We start from the raw sequence: 24,073 nt of genomic DNA on the forward strand, positions 1-24,073 counted from the left end.
GAATAGCACTAACAGTGTGAACAATACCAAATATTCTCCAAAAAGGCTCTACCCCACAATAATTCACCAATTTAATGACACTTAGTGTACACACAAGGATTTTACATTATGAAGATGTATCCCAGACTGAAATAGTGGAAAACTCATGGGGAAAAAAATAGTGAAACCACACAACATCCCTGCTGCTTAATCACTGGAAGACATTCTGGAGAGTAAACTATGCTTAAAATGTAAACGTGCACTCATATATGGAAATACAGCTTCTCTCTCCAACACAGCGCTAAGGATGGCAGCCTCAGAGAGTCTCCTACTTTGAGGAATATAACTTACACAGGTTTAGTTTCTATCCTGCCAAAAGCGGAAGCTATTTACATCACAATATCTCTCATCATCCAGAGATATTTAAGACATGTATATTGGATATCCAAAACTGCTAAATAGCATAATGAGAGTGTATGATTGCTACTTTGATTGCTACCCTTTTGAGGGTGTTTTCCTGTCTTTCACTGCATCATGAGTTACCCAAAGGACTGCTGAACAATCAGAAATAAAATCCAACATAAATTATGGATTTGGTAAATCTGCTGATTGTGTACATGTGTCCATTTGTCCAGCTGATTGAAGTGAGGTAGCTATAAATCTTTAATCAAGAGTGACATGAAGATATTGTAAATGACCCGTGATTTGGTGCTCCAAAAAAGAGGTGATGGCTAATGTGGCTTCAGTGATCATCATAAGGTAAACACTTATGTGAATTGTGTATTAAAAATAATTTGATATATCTTGCAATTCAGTTTTTTGCACCAGTTTGATCTGAGATTTCATTTTCAAAGCAAACTTGTGCAAAAAAGTTGAATTACAAGGTATATCAAATTATTTTTAATACACAATTCAAATAAGTTTTTAACCTTATTCTGATCACTGAAGCCACATTAGCCATCACCTCTTTTGTTAAGCACTAAATCAAGAGTGACATGAAGATATTGTAAATGACCCGTGATTTAGTGCTCCACAAAAGAGGTGATGGCTAATGTGGCTTCAGTGATCATCATAAGGTAAATGTGAATTGTGTCTTAAAATAATGCGATATACCTTGTAATTCAACTTTTTTGCACCAGTTTGCTTTGAAAATGAAATCTCAGAGATTTTACATCAGCCTGAAACTATATGACAGAACTCTGCTTTGTAAATTTAAATGTGTGTAAATGTGCATTTTGACTAGTATTAGTCATGAAATAATAACAAAGAATGTGAAGCTGAAACAAATCTTTGATGTGGTGGAGAGAAAAAAATAGTCTGTCTTGCTTTTTTCGCCACGATATATTCATCCGCCGCAGCCGTATATCATACAATGAGGCAGTAGGGGCGAACCACGACCCGGGCGGAGTGATTTAGGGAGGACTACACCCAAGCGCCTGTCCGATCGCAGCGACTCCTCTCTCTGTTGCCTGTAGACCAGAAGAAAGCCGGGACGTGACGGAGTCGGGGGGGTTCTTGCTTGCTGGAGGCCCACGTTAAACCACCGATAAATACAGCTTCTTCTTCGTCAGCTCAAGACACGTTTTGTGATCTAACTTGACCCCCTCTACGTATATTTTTTTGTCCATCTTATTAGAGAACTCAATTTTCACAGAAACAAACATGTCCTGGCAAACCTACGTGGACAACCTGATGGCTGATGGCAGCTGCCAGGACGCGGCCATTGTTGGGTACACGGACGCCAAATACGTCTGGGCATCGTTTGTCGGCGGTACCTTTGCCAACATGACGGTCAGTATATGCTCTCTCTCTGTCTCTGTGTGTGTGTGTGTCTAGGGTTGCATGGTGAGAGGATGAAATGTACATTAAGCATGCTGGGTGTGTTAGTCTGCAGAGCCAGCAGGCCTTGTGTAGAGAGAGGATAAAGCAGAGCTGTGTGAGTGGTACACATGGTGGTGCCCGCTGCTCACCATCAACATGCACTGGCACGGAGAAGCACCGAGACTTTTCAACCAAACCACCAAGTCTTTGTCGTTCTTTATACATTTTCTGGTACATTTGACACACTTTGTAGTCTTATATTATATTGTTTTCGGAGAAATACTCACCGGAGATGACAAAAGCCAGTGAAAAACGGTACCTCACACTAGCATTAGCTAGCTTTAACTAGCCCTGTTAGCTCATGAGAACCGGTCAGATAACATGAGCGAGTCGAGACAAAGCACACCCATTTACTCTAACGTTAAACTAGTGTTACATTCATTTAGATTACGTCCTTTTGTGCTAACTTCAACATGCTACACCGTCTGCTTTACCAGTAGTGCTGCCGAGCAGTAGGCCGGTCATCCCCGTTAGAAACTCATTATCAGCACTACGCTAGTAGCGTAAAGTTAGCGGGTGCTCACATGCCTTCTTGACGCCGTTGGTCGCTCTCGTTTTTCCTCTGTCTGTGAAAACAGACGCATTTATTCTAACTTAAACATGATACACCGTCTGATTTACTAACTATAGCGTTAACATTTATGAGCAAACTACAGCTCACGGTTAGCTAAAAAACCAGGCCGGTCATCCCCGTTAGAAACTCATTATCAGCACTACGCTAGTAGCGTAAAGTTAGCGGGTGCTCACATGCCTTCTTGACGCCGTTGGTCGCTCTCGTTTTTCCTCTGTCTGTGAAAGCAGACGCATTTATTCTAACTTAAACATGATACACCGTCTGATTTACTAACTATAGCGTTAACATTTATGAGCAAACTACAGCTCACGGTTAGCTAAAAAACCAGGCCGGTCATCCCCGTTAGAAACTCATTATCAGCACTACGCTAGTAGCGTAAAGTTAGCGGGTGCTCACACCTTCTTGACGCCGCTCTGGTTTTCCTCCTACCTTAAACACGCTACACCGTCTAATTTACGTTAATATGTATTAGCAAACTACAGCTAGCAGTTAGCTAAAAAAAAACAGGCCGGTCTTCCCCGTTAGAAGCTCATTATTAGCACTACGCTAATAGCGTAAAGTTAGCGGTGCTCACATGGCGGTGCGTGCCCGTTGGTCGTCTGTGAATCCCACTAACCGCTACCAACCGCCCCTTAGTTTCCAAGATGGCGGACACACACACTCTCATTCATTTTGTTCATGGAAGCTAATCGAGCCGTTGACGTTCTGTTGCAACGGCTTCACATTCGAACGCTGTAACTTTCCAGACGTTTTTTTTTTTTTTTTTTAAAGTTAACCGTTAAAGCCGTTAGTAGATTAACGGCTTTTAATGTGAAGCTTAACTTGAAGCTGGATCAACCCGGCGCTTCCTTTCAGCCTCCATTTTGTCTGTTAAATAAATGATTAGTCAATAATTATATAAAATGTTGTTTGTGTGTGTGTGTGTGTGTGTGTGTGTGTGTGTGTGTGTGTAGGTGAATACATAATGATTCATGTTAGACATTAAATGACTAGCTGTGCTCCAGACTGAGCTGTGAACGCGTTGTGCCGCTGCTGCTTGGGAGTGTCCAGACAGGAGAATGTTGTCCTTTATGGAACGTGAATAAATTGATCGCGTTCCTTCTCCGTGTGAAGAAAGCTAATGTGAAGCCACAGCCAGCGAGCTACCAGAGCTGGTGATGTTTAGCCAACGTTTTCTAATCAAAATGGGCTGTGTGAGAGCAGAAAGCTAAACCAGAACATGTGAAACTGCAGTGTTAGTGTGCGGGGACAAGAGTATTACTGGACTCCGGATGAATGTGATTAATTGTGTGACTGGGCCTCAGCATGTAGCTTAGCTTCATGCTAACGGTATCAGTGGAGATCCGTTGAGATTCTGGGTTTCCTCCTGAAGGGTTCCTTGTGTGTTGCCATGACGGTGCAGTTCTGGAGTTAACGGGCGACGCCTTTTGTTCTCCAGACTGCTTCACAGAGGAAACCCAGTTTAATAAACGTGTTTTAATAAACACAGGGCGCTGAAATAGTCACAAAGTGGATCATTAATAGTTGCCAGACCTTTTTTTTTTTTTTTTTTTTTAAATATAAGGTTTCTCAGGATAATGTTTTTGTCAGCTGTAGTGGGCCTACTAGGACTTGCTGGCTGTAGTCTAACGGAGTCAGCTGAGTCTTTAAACAGACCTTTTCATCTGTGCAGAGCTGGATGTCCTTTCTCAGTAGTAGGAGCACCAACTACTCTTCTGACCAACTTAGCACAGTTTAAAAACAGCTTTGCAACTAATTCTTAGTCAGACACTCAGTGACGTTGTATGCTATTAACAATGTCATCGACCTTTTTGTGTTTTATTGTAGAACATTATTGTAATTTGATGTATTTATTTTATTTATTTTGCACAATTTAAGACTATACAACATAACAGAAAAATAAATGAATAATATACAGTGCAGGAAGAGGCAAAAAAAACCCTGGGCTTATCTGAAGCCTCCACCTAGAGACAAGATTAATATAAAGAAATAATGACTATGTAATAGTGATAACAAACAATTAGGACAAGATATATATATATATATATATATATATATATATATATATATATATATATATATATATATATAAGGCACTTGTGTGGATGTGTACTGTTAGTGTTTGTATGGAGGATATTGATTTAAATATCTATAAAGACTTATGGGAAATTATATTTATTAGTTTATTTGACAGGGACAATACATAGGCATTGTTACACTTAATTAAAGTGCAACCGTTGCAAGGTATATAGGACTTCTAGCCATAGCTAATTTGCAGATCTTGTCTTTTAAGAAAAAGAAAATAAATAAATAAATAAAAGAAAAAATACAGAATAGCACATCTTACATAAAATCACATAATACAACATGGTACATTACAATTAATGTACTGTATGTTCCCAATCAGTGATCACAGGTTCGGTGCTATTTTCTTTCTAATTTATAAGGGACATGTATGTTTTATACTTCTGGTGAATATAATCCAAACAGTCTTATTTCTGTATGTATTATGTGTATGTAGTGTAGGGATGTGCATTCCAAGCAAAAATACTATTCGATAATCACTGGGAACTAGTCGATTATTTTTTTTGGAAAATCGCTGCATACTTGATCGCACGTTACCGCAATTCGATACCACTTCCTGTCATGACAGAGTTCACATGTAGCTTTAGCCATGATGTCTAGCTCTGCTTTTCCGGCAATGTGTGAAACCCAAAGTGTTTCCATACTTTACTGTATGTGTAGTGTTTAACACTTTGGATTTAAAATGTGAGGGTGCAGGTCGTATCCACGTGGGACCCTCCACCGTTTTCTACTTTCTGCGGTTTGTTTTTTTCGTTGACTGATACAGGACGGATATGACTTCACGTTATTCTGATTACAATAATAGCAGTAATTTCCTTCAACCTCCACATTGACTCAAATGAAGAAAATATATTGATTCTGGCATTAAAAAAAATCTATTTCAAAATCGTAAAAGAAAAGTTATACATAGGTGAATGGTTTTTTTTTGTTTTGTTTTTTTCCACCCCCAAAGCTCAGTTTCAGACTGAGGAACAGAGATAATCCTCAGTAATTAACCAGTATTGAATGATAACCTGAGCCCTTAATCATGAACAGTGCAGCCCTGTTTCATCATACCTGTATTTATCATCTTGGCCAGTTACAGAAGCAGTCCCTTGCTGTGTTTTACACTCTATCCTGTCTAACTAAAATGTAGTTTACCCCTTTTCTTGGAAACTATTTGATTATATAAATGACTCTTCTACTTGAACACTTTTAATCAGAGATTTTATCATTTAGATTTGCGTTTCTAATGAGATCACTGTTGCTCGCTATTCTATACTCAGACCCCCTGTGATGTTATAGTGTCAATGTATATGAAGTATACATTTTAAACATTTCACATTATCTGCTCCACTAATGTAGAGTGTTTCGTAAAGTGTTGCAGCAGTAGAGCATGCTTTAAAGGTCTTATTGATAAAATGTTTATGTAGATGAATAATAAAAAAATATAATACATCCACTGAGCTTCACACACACCTAATGTAGGCCTATAGCTATATGTTGCAAAATCACTTCATTACTCTTTAAGTCCTAGATTACTAAAATTGCACGCAACTAGTACAATGTGTAATATTCCTGTCACTAGAGGCTGTCTGAAGCATCACTTTACTCCATATTTATTCTGCTAGGATCTATGAATTCAGTGAAATCCTCAGATATCCAAGATCTCGAGTCATAGTATTATTTCTTCTTATATAAAGGGAAGCGTAACATTTTATAAAATATATTTGTAGACTTGCCATCCAGAATTGAACCTCCATATTCAGTCCTCATGGTGCTTATTTTCTGAATTTGAATTCAACATACACACAGAAATACATGTCTAAAACTGCATGGTTTATAAGAGCTCTGACGGTGTATAACCTCGTAATGTCTCTTAAAGCCACACTGGAGGGCTGCAGGTGAGTTGTTTTTATGCTGTGTGGTACTGTGTTTATTTTGAGATGAACTTGGGGAATTGGCTCTGTTTACCTGCAAGTACAGCTGTCTGTCATGTTTTCACACTATTATTTAGTTTGTAATAGTTAAAGGTGCTCTTTATGATTTCCAGAGCATTAACATAGCAGCAAACACCTATTTGCTATGTTAAGATATAGTAGAGTAATGTCTACCTGAGCAGAGAATGAAGTCGCTCTCCCTCTGTGTTTGGCGTAATCCGAGCCTCAACGTGCTTTGTTGACATAGCCGGGCTGGCTTCGCATGCTTTTTGCGCATGTGAGCTTGCCCCCACTGGCTAGTTCATGGCAGCTGCTCCGCACTGCGCTCATATGGCAGTTACTGCTGATAATGCTGTCCGACCGACGGCGCCGTTGCAGAAGCGTAGCACCCACCCTCTGCTTCCGGTTAACATTGTTAGCTCTGTCAGCAGTATCTGCTGTTGTTTTCGCTGTTAGCATCGTTGGCTACGAGCTGCTTGCTCAGCTGTTGCCATGTTGAGAGCTGTGTGGAGGCAATAGAAATGCTCCCAATCTCTCATTTAGCACCTTTAACTAAAACTAAAAAGATGTACTCATACTTTTGATAATCAATGTTCAAATCCTATGAAAACATGAATATTTTCTCAACAGCGTAAGAGCTGTTTTGACCAAATATTTCATAATAAGAAATATTGTAAAAGTTTCTAATTGGTAAATTAATTATTTAACCATTTTTTTTGGCTTCATAAATAATGCAAAATTGAGGGATGTGTCCAGTAATAACACTAAGGTATTGCTTGTAGAGGAAAAAGAGAAAATTAGAAGCTCAGAGGAGAGGCAGAGGAACTAATTGTTTATTTGTATAGCACTTAAATCAGTCTCAGAAGGCTTCACAGCGCCCACACTTGATGCAATAAATTAGAATTATGTTCAACAAGAGCAACGAAAAACACCCACCAATCACCACCAAGGAAAAACAGAAGAGTCGCTGCCTGCATTCATCTACATTTTCCATTTAAAAGAGACATACCTGACTTCTTGCTTTTGTGTCCCCCTCTAGCCTGAAGAAATCGACATATTGGTAGGAAAGGAGCGTGAGATATTCTTCACGGGTGGGATGACCTTAGGCAATAAAAAGTGCTCCGTAATCAGAGACAGCCTTCTAATTGACAGCGACTGGACAATGGACATCCGGACAAAGACTTCAGGAGGAGAGCCAACATACAACATATCTGTAGGCAGAGCCGCCAAAGGTGAGCACCACGTTCAGTGTTAATCGCAAACATTTTAGTAGTGCTACAGTGACTGCGTAGCCTGCTCTGTTGTAGTGCCCTTAGTTTAGCTACATTTATAAACTTCTGTGTTGTCCATGCATGTGGGATAGATCTTGAATGCACCTTTCCTCAATATATGACACAGGTGTTGACATATCTGTAAATCACAGGACATTCAATGTAATGGGGAACAACTGCATCTCAGCTAAATGTGATCTGTAGAAATACTTACTTTGTTTGAGGGCCAAGGGGCAAGTTCATATCTAGAGGGTCATTGGGTCAGGGTAAAGGGGAAGTTCCCTTAAATTATGACCGTTTTCCATGCTAATAGTTCTGTCAATAATAGCTGTATTGCAGTTTAATATAAGTTTGATATCTTTTGTTGGCGTTGGGAAGACTAGACATCTTACAGATGACCTAATAACTTCAATAAATAATTGATTACATGTTTCTCGCAGTTTCCCCTCTTTGGTATTTATCTTTTACATCAGTTGTCTAGAAGGATTTCATGCTTCCTTGCTCTTGACACATTTACTGCCCTTCTGATTCAGTCCAGATTTTCACTGAACTACCACAACAAGATCTATGATAAAACTTTAAAAATGTGATTGCATTATATCCTTACTTTGTGGAAAATGTTGCATGATTTAAAATAGATGAGATTCTTATCAATGTTGGGGCACTGTTCAGCCCTAAACGTCAACATCCATTCGCTTTTCAGCCAAATTGAACATGTATTGGTTGGCTGTAACTTCCACAAGCTGGATGCCTGTGAACCAGAACAGCAGTAAAGCTAACATGTAATTTGTGCTCTGCATAGCTGAAACACTTCACCACAGAGGTCAGTCACAGATCTCTATTTGAAGGCTGATTCAGTTCAAATGAAGTGCATAAAGCAAATATGTACAATTAATCGTTTTTATTTTGGAAAAAATATGAACGGTAGTCAACGGCGAGAGACAAATATTTTTTTGATCCCGTTTGAATTGCGCCACGGATCACACATATGTTTGTCAATTGAAAACATAATTTTCCAAGTCAAGAACGTTTGTCGTATCATTTAGTTTTGTGTGAAACCGCTCAGTGAACTACATCTCTCGTCTCATACTATGTACGTCACCAACACTAGCTAGGTAACTTGGTTATGTTCCGCGCACAAATGAAACGTTACCTTACCTGATGTGTTTTATCCAGCGACTCCTGGTCATTTTATCAGCCAGGAAGAGAAAGATTGAGTGAGACCCATTTCTCATGAGAGTACATCCCAGTATGAAACACACAGGCATCGTAGCTTCAGCGAGAGACGTCACTTATGCGACCTTTGGGTGTGTAGTCTTTCTAATGATGTATTTTCAGTCTTATACTTAAACAGTTTTACATCAAACGGGATCAAAAAAAAAAGTTTCTTGCCGTTGACTACCGTTAATATTTTTTCCGAATTAAGGTCCCATGGTGGTCCACCTGAACGGGAGGGACTTCGCCTCGCTATAGCTTTAAATGCACTTTACTGTCAAGACGGTGACATATGACATTTCGGAGGCGACAGCGCTTTACATTAGCAACGATCAATTCCCTAAATTAACCAAATTTTGTTTGATACAAAGAAGTCAAGTTAAGTCCCCTTTTGCCTGAAGTTGTGCCAGTTTTCATGTTGCCTGTATGGGCCCCGACGCCCTGTCCTCCCCCACTTTTTCCCAGACACTACAAAAACGTACAGGTGAGACTGTAACTGGTTCACTCTTTGGGCCAGGATTTTCTTAACTTTCTGAACTGCATGCATCTTCCTCTTTCCTGGTTAACACACTCCCTACCCTCAGGAGTATGAATCTGTTCCCCTGCTCACATGCTTCCACTCTATTCCTGGTAAAAGACTTATTCAGGGCTCTTACATGTATTGAGGAGAGGTACTACAAGCATGCTGCTGTTACCGCATGTGTGCCGCATTAGTCGTGGTTGTTAGTATCCAGTAGAAGCTTCACTTGCCGAGTCTTTGCTGCTGGCATGGTGTGTATTGATTACAGATGAAACAAAAAAACTGGTCTCTTCAAGTGGAGTGCAGTGAACTCAGAAGTACAGACAGGGAGATAAACACCAAGTCACTTGCATTAGTACAACATCCCAATACTTTGTCACTTGTCTATCTAAAATGGGGAAAGAAGCTGATTTGGCAGCCATTTGGACGAGTAAACTTAAATTTACCTCCTAGCCAGTGTGCAAACTTTAACTGGGGCTTATTGCTAAGATATGCCAGACCCTATGCATTAATATAGATATATGATGATAAATTCTGGGCATCGCTATTTGTGCTTTCAGAAGAGATTTGCAAGCTGGAAAGATAATCATCTATAATCAGGATTTGATGGAACACTAGGAGGCATTTTTCTTCTCAGCTGAGACAGAATTTTAGAAACTAACACAGATTTTTAGAGGTTTAAAGATAAATCAATACATTATCCAGCTCTAGTGTTAAAATGAGTATTTACTAAAGGAAAGAGTACATTCATGCAATACTGCACTCAATGCAGGATTGCTTTTCTGTCAATAGCAGCAAGTTGGTTTCTAAAGAACTGGGATGAAATCCAAACATGACCTTGTAAAGATGTGTGTAGCTCTAGCACAACTCCATTAGGTCTGCAATGGTTACTTCTCCAGTCCAATACTGATCCTTACTGTGAGGCCAGAGCACAATGATGTGGGAAATTAGCTCATTTTTTTTAATCAATAGTTCATGACATATCAAACATTGCTTTCACTCTTAGTGGAAGTCAGTAGATATTAAAGATATCAACTCCAGCTCTGAGCCTGTAGACTGACAAACAGCTTTGCATGCATCCTTTTACATGTATTCTCCCACTGTACTCTCTCTGTCTTCCCAATTGTAATGTCTTGTTGTTTCACCACCAGCAGCACTGATAAGAAAATGAATGTTAAGGCTTGATACTGCCTTCAGACCAAAGCGCCGCCGCTATGGTTTTTGTGTATTGTCCTCCTGTAGCTGTCTCGTCTGCCTGCTGCTTTTGGCTCTGTGCTCTTTTTCTTTTCACTTGTGTGATCTCCGCACCCTATCTAAATGTCCCTTCTCTGTCTCTTTTCTTTCAGTGTTGGTCTTTGTAATGGGCAAAGAAGGGGTCCATGGAGGCGGATTGAATAAGAAGGCATTCTCGATGGCAAAATACTTGAGGGATTCAGGGTTTTAGTTTAGTTTTGACGTAGCTTATGTGGTGTAGTTGAGGTAGAGAAAAAAAGAAACAAAAACAAAAAACATAAAACTTTGAAAAACAGACCAAAAAAAATTACTGTCAAGACCATGTACCCCCCCCTCCCCCTCCCCCTCCCCCCCCCCCCAAACAGGAGCATTTCTAACAAAGAGCAAGGTTCAGGCTCTATCCTCCACAACGTATCCCCACACTTAGCAAGGTGGCAATAAAACAAAGTATATTTTCCAGTCCTGCTATCACCATGTCTGTTCATTTATTTTGTTTTTTTCCTTTGTGTACTCCAGCATTGGTTGTTGTCATGGGGAAGGAAGGTATCCATGGAGGGCAGCTCAACAAGAAAGCATTTCAAATGGCTGAATACCTGAGGAAGTCCGGATACTAAAGCAGCCTGTACCCAGCCACCTAGCAGCCCACCCTTACCACCCTGTTGCATTTCACACTACTTCCAGTCCTAGTTGCTAGTTACTTTGTTTTTTTTTTCTTTTCTGCCTTCTCTCCTCCCCATTTGTTATCCCATATTTTGTTATCCTCTCTCCCTTCCACACACTTGTGCTGTGTACTCTTACCCCCTTTTAAGCACTATAAGTTGATCCATAGCAAAGATGAGCATGTTGCTAACAGGATGTCATGACAAATCTGTAATTAACCAGCAAAATTCTGGCCAAAACACTAAAGACAATAAAAGCTATAGCGTCAATTTGAAGTAGATATTTCTGTCTTTTCTCTCTTATCATTGTGCCCATTTACTTAATCCCTCCCAAACCGATCATCATACACACCCCGTCCCCGAGCAGCCGATGACTTTGGAGCACTTGAGCGGTAACTGAGCTCGTCACGTCTTCCTGTTTAATTTCCCCCCGTCATGTCCGGGAGTGGAGACTGTGTTCACATGTCGGTCCACTGTCGTTTCCCTCTCTTCCCACCGCTGTCCCCCCCCCCCCCTCTCGACACTCCCTCCTGCCAAAAAATTATTTAGTTCCTCCCCTTTCCCCGTTTCCACATCCTGTTTGCTCAATGCAGGCGACACTACAAACCTCACAGCAGACTCATCTTCATCAAACACCAACCAACCAACCAGTCCCCTAACCCCTCTCCTCCTTTCAGATCCACTGCTCTGTCCTGAATACATTTTTATAAAAGGGGGGGGGGAAGCGTGTGTGGGCGGTGCTAATATCGGCTCCGTTGACGATCATGAGCTGGATGTGCGAGCGTTGGTGTCATCCAGATGCTGGTAGCCTCTCCTCCCGTCATCACGACCTCCTCCCCGACGACACCAACACCCCCATGGACATTCCACAGTAACAATGGCTCAGGCACTTACTACTGTTTTGTTTGCCAGCTCTTGTAATATATTTTCTTCTTCTTTTTTTTTTGGAAGGCTGCCATTTTTGGACAGTAGATATCCCAGCATATAACCATCTGGAGCGTGTCCAGTTTTAATTTTTTTTTTTCTTTTTTATAGGACCAAGTGTAGTCGAAGCTCGGGTGTTTATACAATTGCTCTAAACCATATGAATGATGACTGCTAACTTTTTGCTGATGAAGGAAACACTAACCAGATAGTAATACTTACCATGGTTAAGACATATGAAAGACAGGGGAGGTAAGGGTGGGAGTATCTGAAGAAAATTCTCACTACATTGTTACACTACCTTTTTTTTTTCTTTGTTAAAAAACAAACAACTGCATTTGTACAAACCCATGCTGTGTTGACAACTACAAAACTGTGGAATAAATTGCCTTTTACTCTATAGTTAGCTGAGCTCTGGGGTATCACACGGTTTGTCCGCGTTCAGTACTGCTAACTGTAACGTCCAACTGACAAAAAAAAAAAAAACTTTTCAAAAGTAGAAACGACACTCAACGGGAGATGGGATTGGTTGGAACAAAGATGCTTATGGTTGTCTTGTTGAAATTTAACTGCAGAACCTGTGTATCCTGTGCCATAATATAGAGAGAGATCTGTTGCTGTTGTAAGATGGATTTTACCCACTGTCCACTAAAGAGTCATTTCATTGGCACTTTTTCTTTCTTTTCTTTTTTTTTCTTTTTTTTTTTTTTTTTTTTTAATAAAAGCTTCAGCTCCACTGTTTAGGCCTTGTGGGATATGTGTACTCATAAAAAAAAAAACTGTTTCAAGTCCTATTTGCTGATTTATGTTCATTTCCTTTTTCCTCACCACTTTTGTTTCTTTAATGCATCTGATTTCATATGCATAAAACCAAGAAATGCCATAAATTGATTTATCACCTTGTTTACAGACAGATCAAATAAATTTATTCCAACCAGATACATGTTTGCTGCTGTTCTTTTATCACACTGATTGCTGCCTCTCTTTGAAAGGAATAGTTTAACATTTTGGGAAATGCACTTAATCACTTTCTTGTTAAGAGTCGGATGAGATGGATACCATACTCCTATCAATCTGTTTAATATGAAGCTGCAGCTGGTTTGCTTAGTACAGACTGGAAACGGGGAAACAGCTAGCCTGGCTCTGTCCAAAAAAGGAAAACGGCAGGTCATCAAATTAAAGAAAAAAGAAATTCCAGAAATTTGAGCTGCATCAGTCACTACGTTGATTTGCACAAAATATTCCCGTTCGTGCCCGTTTTCTGAAAAAAAACTGCTCCTACTAAACTGTTTACATGGCTAAGGAAAATGAATATTCCACTAATATTCCTTAGAGCTGGCCGTTAACCAGCAAGAGGCTGTGTGTCATATTCTGAATGTGCTGTAAACATGTCCAAAGAATGCGCCTAAATCCTGAACAATATCGGCATATTCCACGTCTTAATCAGAAAATGGCTTAATTCAGAATATCCATATGCCGTTTACATGACGTATCAAATATCGGAATATTTTCATATTCGTAATTATGGTGGAATATTAGTGTGCATGTGTCGGTCTGACGTTGCAGAGTAAAACCCAGAACCATCTCAAATCTGGACTAAAAAAACAGCAGTGCAGTTTTTCAGCCAATTCGGTAATCCTGCCTCAAGAGACTGGCCTCTTCATCATTCCCACGGTCCCATTAAGTTTCATTGTTTATAGCTATTATGAGAACCATTGAAGTTAGACTCGTTGGTAGTGGTTTTTGTTCAGTTATGAGGATGGTTCATATAGTGAGATTCAAAGTTCATTCTTGACCTTAAACATTCGACAAAACCTGAGGTTTATTTAGTAGCTGGAACTATGGATCATATCATCAGCAGATGGAGGTTTGAAACTCAACTTTAAAGCCTACATGGATGAGATGTCCTTAAAAACGTCATTTGAACATTACGTTTCAGTGACAACTGGGCAAGCTGATTTTGATCATGTGATATGATTGAAAGCTCCATGATATCTACTAAATGGACCTCGGGATGACATTGTTTTGTCAGCTGGTGGTATTTTCAGTTAAGTCTTTATTCTAAATATTTTGTCAGGGTTTTTATGATATAAAAATAGGAAATAGAGAGATGGGGAATGACCTACAGCAGAGGTTCCCAGCCAGACGCTGTGGTTCATTGTCGGCACATAAAACCCCCAGCCCACCCCGGAAAACCCTCATCTTGAGGTCAAATTGCGCTCTTTAACAGAGGAATTAGTGATATTTGACAAAGAGTGTAGAGGTCCCATAATTTCCACCTGCTAATGAGCCATGCCAGACTTAAACAGTCTGATTTGTATCAGATAATCAGCTCATTACTGAACCGAGTTTAGCCTACATGTTACACACTGCAGCTGTACAACCAAAATCTACAGACAACAGGCGGCTTTGAAGCAAAAAACATCGGGGACTAGGTCGGATGGACGTCGGATTGTTGGCTATATTACATCACGCGTCATGAAAACTGAGTGAATTCTAATTATTGATCATGAAAAGTTTCCTTGTCAAGTGTCATTTTCATTTTATTGAAGTGAATTTGTATTGAGAACAGACATACATGAGCAGGAAAAAACACTAACAAGACAAAATACATCAACTGAAAAAGGCAACAGGTTTCATGAACAAACAAAAAAAAAAGAATCAAGCCATGTTATGAAAAAAAGCATATTTACTATAAACTGTTTTAAAATGAGATAAGGTTCGGTTAAACGTGTAAATACAAGGCCTATCAACCAATAACTGCTTGTGTTACATGGAGTGACCGGTCTGGAGCAGCCAGAAGAAGTTTAACCACAAGCAGCGTGGACACAGTTTCCACTCGAGTGTCTCTCAGCGTAATGTGACGTCACATGGAGAGAGCACATTCTTTCACTTTCGAATGTGTTTCTCAAACTGGCTTCAGTTTCTCTTAGTGTGAACGGTTGTAACAGATAAGCCGTGGCACAGAACACAGAGGAGCACCTAAAGGCTCCTTCATACATCAGGATAGAAATAAATTGGCAAAACCATATCGCCGTGGCTTTTATATGTTTTCTATACTTGCTGAATGTTAGTTTACAAAAAGGATGCTGCATAGCGCTTCAAGGAGTGTCGGTGTAGCATGAGCATGTATGTACAGTAATGAGACTTCCCCGTCACCTGAAATATGGAGGATAGGAGATAATCAAAGGTAAAGATGTTAACTTATTGTGATTTATGCTTTTTATATACACGGTACTTTTACTGAACAAGCGGGATCTTGTGTGACTTTTCCAAGCATCTTTTTTTATGACTAAATAGAGTACAGTATAAAAGTCTACTGTACATCAGTGTCACTAGGATACGCTCACTGATTTCCTGTTCGCACAGTTGGAAATCAGCGCTTCATCCGTAAGATGATTTATTCTAACATTTTAAGACGTTAGAATAAAACTTAGATTTGAACTTATAGGGAGGATACATTACAATGTCTTGTAAGCAGTGACAGAAAAACTTGAAAGATGAATCTGTGTCGTGACCCCCCAACTAAAGTCTCTGCAGTCGAGAGGTCGGGGGTTTTTAGTGACCAATCGGGCCGCTCAACATTCAGTCAAGCTCGGGGCAGGTCGTTCTCGTGGTCTTCAGAGCCTGGCTGCTGCATCTGCACCACCACGGTCTCCACGGTGACCTCTTCCTCGCTGTCGCTGCTGTCCAGCTCGTCGTCCTCGTAGTCGGAGGACTCCTGGTCGTGCTCCGAGCGAGACGCTCCCGACATGGTGCCGAAGGAGTGGGCGCTGGTGGAGGCCAGAGAGCGCAGCAGAGGGGTGCTCTCCGACACCTCCTCGTTCTCGTCGGGGCCGCTCTCGCCCTCCTCCGAATCCGAGTCGGAGTCGCCCTGCGAGGGGACCACTTTCTGCTTGCACACCGGACACGTCTTCTTAGTTTTGGTCAGCCAGGGGTCCACGCACTTACTGTGGTAGGCTGCGGACGACAAGGGCACAATCAGCGGAACAAAGATTATTCCTATTCTGATTAAACAGCAATTTAACAGCGTGTTTAAGCTTGAAAAGATCCCATGCTTGTTTTCTTTTGTCGTTTATTTTGAGTGGATCCCAAACATCCTGCTGCCATAAATACTGGCTAAAGCACCAAATTTGGAGTTGAAAATAGTCCCCAATAACTTCACCATCCACTCCTGTTTGAGTACGACAACTTAAGTGAAAAACTGAAGTAAATATTGGTGCCCAGTTTTCAAAGATTAACACCTTCAGTAGGAACATATGGGCTTGTTGGTTTTGGTCTTTGACGGTCATGATGTTGGCGTTTCCCTTGATATCCCTGGATGTGCTGAAGTATTATTTTATCTACTTCACAGAATATTAAAAATGTCCATATATATATATAAGGAATACAGAGAATGAGGAGTTTTGAGGGGAAACTGGGTTTTAGTGTCCATATAGCGTTTTTTTTTTCTGGCCGGGCGCTGGGGAGTGCTTCATCCAGTGACGATACCAGCGACTTTCTGCTGCATGAGCTCTCTCCTCATTGGGAACAATTGAAAAACGAGACAAACTAGAATTAACGCCTCATGGTTTTATGCCTCCGCCAACCAGTGAAGTAGCATTTTACATCCATGTCTGTCCAAAATGTCATCACTTCATCATGTCAGGATTAGCACATGAATTCTTGCGATATGGCCAAAAACGTGTTTTGAGAGATCACAGTGACCTTGACCTTTGACCACCAAAATCAAATCAGTTCATCCTTGAGGGTCGTGTCTAGAGGGTAACCCGCAAATGACAAAATCTGGCAAAATCTTGAAAAAAAAACTCGACGAACTATCCTAACCTTAACTATTCAAGATCAATGCCTTACCTTTACCATCCCGCGAGAGTTTCCCAACTCCCGGGTTACCTTCTAGACACGACCATCCTTGAGTCCAGGTGGAAGTTTGTGCCAAATTTGACACTCGGTCTAAGAAAGGTTAGTGGTTCATGTACAATGCACAAGTGTTCAGACTCACCGTGAGAACATGGCAGGACTCGGAGTTTGTCGCCTTCTTCATATTCGTCCAGGCAGATGGCGCACACATCGTAGTTGTCCCCTGTGTCAGAAAGACGAGACATATTCATCTTCTGACTGCTTTTAACTCAACACATTTGTAAGAAAGTGCTTTACTGAGCACTGACGATACTCATTTCATATTGGCCAGTGGGCGTGCATTATTGTCAGATACATGTACGGCTCTGATATAGCAGACGCATCACAGCTATGCATTCATACTAACAGCTGGAAGGCTACTGATAAAAGTTGTTAGTAGTATTCATCAATTCTTAGTAGTAAAGTTACTTTTATTCAAACATTGATAAATAATATGCCAAACCAAAACTTCCAATTTCCAAGCAGTATATATATATATTTTTTTATGGCCATTGTATAAGCGCAATAATCCACTATGACCCATGCAGTTATGAAAGATAATGCACGAAATGTGGGCGAATAATGTGAATTATTTTTGGATAACCGCATGGCTCCTCTTGGATGAGATCACATTGTACTGTGAAGGTAGAAGTGAGAAGACGAGTGAGGTTTGGGAAAGTGTGAGTTCAGGTTATTTTTAGTGCACTTTAGATTAATTGGTTGTTTTTATGTTTCCCTGAAGGTCGCTGACGTCAGGTTTGGTCCATGACGTGTGTCAAGCAATTAAAAACTCCAGCTGAGTTTAATTTCCTTAAATTCTTTAAGTTGTCACTTTTCCAAAACACTTCCCGGTCGCTGCTAAACCGCCAGCGCTGCATTTCTTGACTCTACACGAGGTGCAGAGTCAATTCTGTGCACTAAAAAGCTCAGGAATTTATCAACGCACTCCCTTTCAAATTCCTCAGCGTTCCTCTCATTTCCCTTCCCTTCCTCTTCCCGGGCCGGGCTGGAAGGAGAGAGCAGGGCTGTGGGTCGTTGTGTTTATGTAAGCTCTAAATGAGCATGTTTTCCCCGACTGGGCTCTCCGTGTCCGTGCCAGGGCTGCATGTGACCGTATAAGGATGGGGAGTCATATCGACCGCCACCCCCCCACCCTCCTCCCTCCTCCCTCCTCTTCCTTTTCTCTCTGAGCGTCAGCAACTTCAACTCAAGGCGATGTTCTCAACTCTGCTCCCTCTTCACACTTTTAGCTCTTTTGTTTCTTCCTCTCCCAAACATCACCCCTAGCTTTTTTTTTTTTTTACCCAAACACTTTTTCACCTTTTTATTATTATTATTTTTTTTAGACATAATCCCAAGCAAGCCTCCATCTTTTCCTCTCTGTCTCACTCTCCCAGGCCGGCGCTGGACAGACGGGGTGAGGGAGAGGGAACGTTTGTGTAGGCATGGATCCAGTTTACAGTCAGGAAATGCTCAACTGTGGCACTAGCTGAGCTATTCTGAGTGAAGCACAGAGAAAAGGTTCAAACACCTTAAAGGAGAAGTCTGTAGGTTTGTTTTTTTTGGTTTTTTTTACATCTTACTGTTGTAGTTTGGGCCGACATTCCTTAAGGTAACAATAACACTGTGTGAGTTAACTGGTGAGATTTGGTAATGCAGCGACGTCACTAAAAAAAATAAATAAATGAAGGGGCAAGAAACTCCCCGGGTCTAGGTCGTGTAAAGCTTCAGATTCAGGTTTAGTTATTTTCAAATGTCATTTATTAGAAAACGTCTCTCTTTCTCTCTCTGACTGTGCAAATCATCCGGGTCCATTTGTGTCACGCGTCTCAAGAAGATACTTACTGATTGTTTACTAATTTCATTGTGTTGTACACATACATGTAGACAAGAGACAGACAGAGCAGAGGTGTCATTGTTTTGCAAGTCACAAGTAAGTCTCAAGTCTTTGCATTCAAGTCCCACGTCCTAAACTTTGAGTCATTGTGCACTCTTCACCAAAAATAATGCCATTTTAAAAACAGTTATAATATATAATAAATAAATTATATATATATATATATATATATATTTATATAAATAAATATATTCAATTTACAAAAATCATAAATGCTTTTAAAATTTGTTTTATTAATTTGTTAAAACAAGTGTGACTGAACTTAATCATAAAAAAAAAAAAATCTGGGGAATTGAGTGTCGACTTGCTGGGGAGGAATAACGTTATAGTTAATTCAGGAAATGGAGGGAAATTAATTGATTTGTGGTGCACTTTTTTTTTAACATACTTTGGCTCAAGTCCAAATGAAGTCATGAGTCACTGGTTGTTTTCCAACTCGAGTTGCAAGTCTTTCTTGATTTTGTCAAGTCGAGTCTAAAGTGATCAAATTTGTGACTTGAGCCTGACTCGAGTCCAAGTCATGTGACTTGAGTTCACACCTCTGGTACATAGTAGTCAAATGCTTACCTTGTTCAGCTTTGTTGTCCCTGTTTTTAGCCGTATGTCTATTTCTGTCAATGTATAATTGAGAGCGGCAAAATACTGGAATCAAATTCCTTGTATGTGTTCACACTTACTAGCTGATTCTCACTGCCCAGTGAGGAAGAGTGAAAGAGAGAGCGTGTAGCCATTGTGTTACAATAGCCTGATGAGCTAACACCAATAATAAGTGTTCTTTCACTGAACCTGCCCAACACGATGTCTGATCACTTTCAGTGGATTGTTTTTGTAACATAATTTAAAAGATGTGTGCCTAAAAAATATTCCACCCAGCCCAGGACTCTGTCTGCAGCGTTCTGCAGCAGAACATAATTCAGTCTGGTCCGCTCATCCGTTCTCACAGAACAAATTACACCCCTCCAGCTGATCAAAGAGCCTGCTGTGGACGTTACCCACTCCTCACCTCTAGAAGGGATCAGCTTCAGTAACGTCATTACTGTGACCTGCACATGTGAGCTGAGATTCACTTCCGTGAGTCTCACTGCTACAGTACACGTGTCAAGAACAGCAAAATAAATATTTTCTTACAAGAACTGCTACTACAGGTAGCTAACTGCAATAAAATAAAAATATTACCAGATTTCTTTTGGAGAGAATAAAGTAAATATTAAAAACATGTATAAATCAAATACATGCTCAGCAGCAGGAAGAAATATGTGAAAAGAATGTGAAAAAACGATGAAATAAAACCATTTCTACCAAAGGTGATAGATACAAATCTTAATATATCACTCGTCTTTTTGTAGTTTGAGTTGTGTCAGTTTTGAAGTTGGGTGGTAAAATATATTTTTCGAGGCCAATCAAAAACATCCAGTTCATGTTTTGGCAACGTGGACACTTTTCAGATGCTGGGAATCCCTTACATGTACGTTTTGGGGCCAGGAGCACATCTTAAAAGGACTCCCTCACGAGCCAGTGCAGCTCTTCTTCTCCCCGCTATGTTTCATTAATCAGCCGGCCTGCCAGCATTCCTGGCTCTCAGAGGAACCACGCTGTCCTACTGAACTTCAGACGAGCAGTGAAATGTGCGGAAGGAGAGAGAGAGCGGGCGAATGAAAGAGAGGGTGACAGAAAAAACTGAGTAAAAAGAAAAAAGGTCTGCACAGTTTGACTCTGGTTGAGCCAACCAGACCAGACAAGGGCAACTGGCACTGAGGCCAGTGAACTAAGAGACAGAGAGAGCTCCTCTGTACTGACATCAACATGCCTCACACACACAGACGGCTGAGACACTGCAGCTGCTCTGTTCAGTGTGTGTGTGTGTGTGTGTGTGTGTGTGTGTGTGTGTGTGTGTGTGTGCGCCCCGCCTATGGTTTGGAAGTGGAAAGCCATGGATGGGAGGGGTGAAGTGACTCATCATACGCAGGGAGGGATCAGACTGGAGTTCAGAGGTCAGAGGGAGAATCCAGCCTCTCTCCGTCTAATGAAGGGTCTAAAACAATCCCCCTCGCTTCCTCGGCCAGATTCCAGTTCACTGTGTGTGTGTGTGTGTGTGTGTGTGTTCACAGATTCTGGCTCTAACATCTGCTTGACGCCAGTTGCTGGCGAAACTCGCCACCCAGAGGGCCAAAAACTCGCCGTCAAACGTCAGGCCTCAGCCTAAGTGGGGATGACGCAAGGCTCTGCAATACAACCAGAGCGTAAGTCAAGATAATGGCAGAGCGGCGCTGTACGCTGACAGCTGTGGCAGCTGGTATTACATAACCCTGTACATTTACACAGATCTCGTGTCGCATGCTGCTGTTCAGACTGGTATTGTGCGTTAATTACACGGGTACCGTGGTTTTCATTAAGGCATTGTGCGCCATCCGTACAGACGCCCTTTGTGTTAACTACTATTCATTTCAGTGTGTGTGCACTCCCATTTCCATACATGTAATGCCTACCGTCACCACCTCTGGCCCAAATCGATACAAGAACTTTCCACAAGAATATTGCCAGCAAATATTAAAAGGTATAACTTAAATACATACAGCAAGAAATATGTGCAAAGGATGTGAAAATGTCTGACAAAGTGTTTGCAGAGTTGATAGATAGATGTCTGTCTAAGCTCCTCTGCCAGAGAAGGTAGATGACGGGCAGATACACCCATCAGCAGAAAGACTTCCAGCCAGCACAGCAGCAGCCGAGGCTGTGGCTGATAGGCTGGTTAACGTCACATCATCACACCATGTTGCTGTTATACACCCTCCTGCCTCTGAAACCAACCAATGCAGTACAGTCGTATCCGAATGATAGGTTGTAAAAAGAAACACGAAAGTGGTCTCTCTTATGCCGCTTATTGGTTTCTGATGGGACGTTATGACGCAAGGATTTGGGTTTACCGGCTGCTGCCATATTGGATGTAACTGTGGACAGAAAACCTTAAATTTGGACAAAGACGACAGAGCCTAGGTGGAGCTGAGGTGGGACAAGCAAGCGTCAATACAGCTGAGAGCATAGACTGTATATAAAGATGGACGACATGACAGCTCCTCAAAAGTGAAGCCAAAATATCTCAATCGCCCCCTGGTGGCCGGCTGCAGTATACGACATAAAGCCCGCCCCCTCCATGTTAGTGGATGGGACACGGGTAAAAGTAAAAAGTCAACGTACACGCCAAATCATTTTTTCCCTCCAAAGATGGTTTCTGTCATTTTAGGTGAGATGTCATGATTGACAGCTGTGAGTCTCTCTCGCTGACAAGCTGCGGCCGTGCTCAAGTCTTAATATCTTTTAAATGAAGCAGTATAGATACACATGTGAAATAAGCTATTGAGACCATAATGTCACTGATAAAATGTATTGTCTTTGTATTTCAAGAGACGAGTTGGGAGTCTTCTCAGCCACTTCAGTTCGGTTCTTGGAGCCAGCATCTAGTGGCCGCCATAGGAACTGCAGCTTCAGACATTTTACACAATGGCTTCAACATTGCAAAGTTGTGGATTGCAGCTTTAAAAGCAACACTAACACAGAACATCACAGTATACTGTGGCTACATCTGCTCAAAGCCCCCCAGAGTCAAAGCTCAGCACTATCTGTAGCAGCGGAGGGCCAAGGGGCGCCATTAGGCCTCCTTCCCACTCTATGCTGCACACACACACACACACACAACACAAGCGCTCTGAACCCCACGCTCAGGCACGCTGCCCAAATCTTCAGTATGGGAATTGGAACAGCAGCAAGTCTCGAGCGTCACAGTGACTTATGTGGCGCTGAGCTGTCTCAAACAAATGCTACGGCTAAAAACATCCTCATGTGTCACAACAAAAACACGATCAGCATGCTGTAAACAATGACCACTGGTATTCTGATGAGCTACTGTAACAGCCGCTCTGTGATTCCAGCTTGTCATTGTTTCCGTATACAGATGTGCAGCGAGCCAGTGGTGTTATTCTGTTTCCAAAAGGCCACGCCACTCCATGTTTTGAAGAGTACACATTGCACTTCTGTAACGTTATCGGACTCCAGAAAAAGAGATATTGTCTTTTTTTTTATTCGACACATTCTTCTTCCTTTCAAAACTTGGCGCTTATATTACCCACAATGCAACTCGACTGCTGACAGTTCGGTTGGAGGTTCGGGTGTGTTATGCTCCTAGGGGCTAATGTAGCCGCGAGCCACTACCTTCAAGCAGAGATGAGGAGCGGGCTACAGAGGTAAGGTTACTCCTTTCGAACTCCACAGTTCTTTCATTTTCAAACTTGTAGACTTCAGACCAAACTCATTTTATCAGACTTTGTACTTTGTACTTTTTTTGGTACCACCTGGGTCAAGGTTCCAAGTAGCGACAGCAATTGTTTTTTTATTCACTTGACCCAGATTTAGAAACTGGCAGCCCTCAAAACTATGCCTTACAAAACGTTACACTACGCCGTACAATTGACTAAGTGCAGACGTTCCTCTGTTTTCCCGATGAAAGGAGTGTCGCGTTGAAAATGATGTCACAGCGGTTTCAAGCAAAGTCGCAATGGCGACCAGCTGAGAATTACACCTACACTGAGGGGGTACTTTCCGCAATATGACTATTTTGTCATATGGATTGTCTATGTTGTATTCTTATTATGTTGTTACTCTGTACACAAGACATCTACTGCACGTCTGTCCATCCTGGAAGAGGGATCCCTCATCTGTTGCTCTTCCTGAGGTTTCCTTTCATTTTTCCCCCCGTTAAAAGTTGTTTTGTCCTCATCCTATGAGAGGGTCGTACTGTAAAGGACAGAGGGTGTCTGAGTCTCCTGAGGCACATTTGTGATTTGCGATATTGGGCTATACAAAAAAAACTGACTAGACTTGACTGGAAAACGAAAAAGAGAAAAGCACCTGGTACTAAAAGTGAGTTGAGTCAAGCCGAACCATGCAGTGGAAATATGGCAAAAGATATTTAAAGGAGTAATACTTCCTAGCAATTGAAACCATGGTTATTTAGTAAAACCTT

The 24,073-nt window shown here is 41.2% G+C and overlaps 2 protein-coding genes across 5 annotated transcripts in view; one reads left to right on the forward strand and one right to left on the reverse strand.

The window, feature by feature from the left end:
- The first annotated feature begins 1,382 nt into the window (after positions 1-1,382).
- pfn2b (profilin 2b) lies at positions 1,383-13,199 on the forward strand. 2 transcript variants are annotated; one of them, XM_074636200.1, is made up of 3 exons: positions 1,383-1,770; positions 7,478-7,670; positions 10,791-13,199. In XM_074636200.1, exons 1-3 carry the CDS (start codon positions 1,642-1,644, stop codon positions 10,886-10,888), a joined length of 420 nt encoding a protein of 139 aa, XP_074492301.1. In that variant the 5' UTR covers positions 1,383-1,641; the 3' UTR covers positions 10,889-13,199. The 2 variants fall into 2 exon arrangements, with proteins under 2 accessions (XP_074492301.1, XP_074492300.1); XM_074636199.1 differs by having other exon boundaries at positions 1,394-1,770; positions 11,194-13,199.
- A 1,586-nt stretch (positions 13,200-14,785) lies between these two features.
- rnf13 (ring finger protein 13) overlaps positions 14,786-24,073 on the reverse strand; it is a 53,328-nt gene continuing 44,040 nt past the window's right edge. For all 3 annotated transcript variants that reach the window (XM_074636196.1, XM_074636197.1, XM_074636198.1), the window contains 2 exons: positions 17,263-17,343; positions 14,786-16,220 (listed from right to left, as the gene is read on the reverse strand). In XM_074636196.1, the coding sequence (XP_074492297.1) occupies positions 15,850-16,220; positions 17,263-17,343 (452 nt within the window). In that variant the 3' untranslated portion in view covers positions 14,786-15,849. The remainder of the gene's footprint in view (positions 16,221-17,262; positions 17,344-24,073) is intronic.

Source organism: Sebastes fasciatus, chromosome 5 (assembly GCF_043250625.1).
Source record: "Sebastes fasciatus isolate fSebFas1 chromosome 5, fSebFas1.pri, whole genome shotgun sequence".
Lineage (NCBI taxonomy): Eukaryota > Metazoa > Chordata > Actinopteri > Perciformes > Sebastidae > Sebastes > Sebastes fasciatus.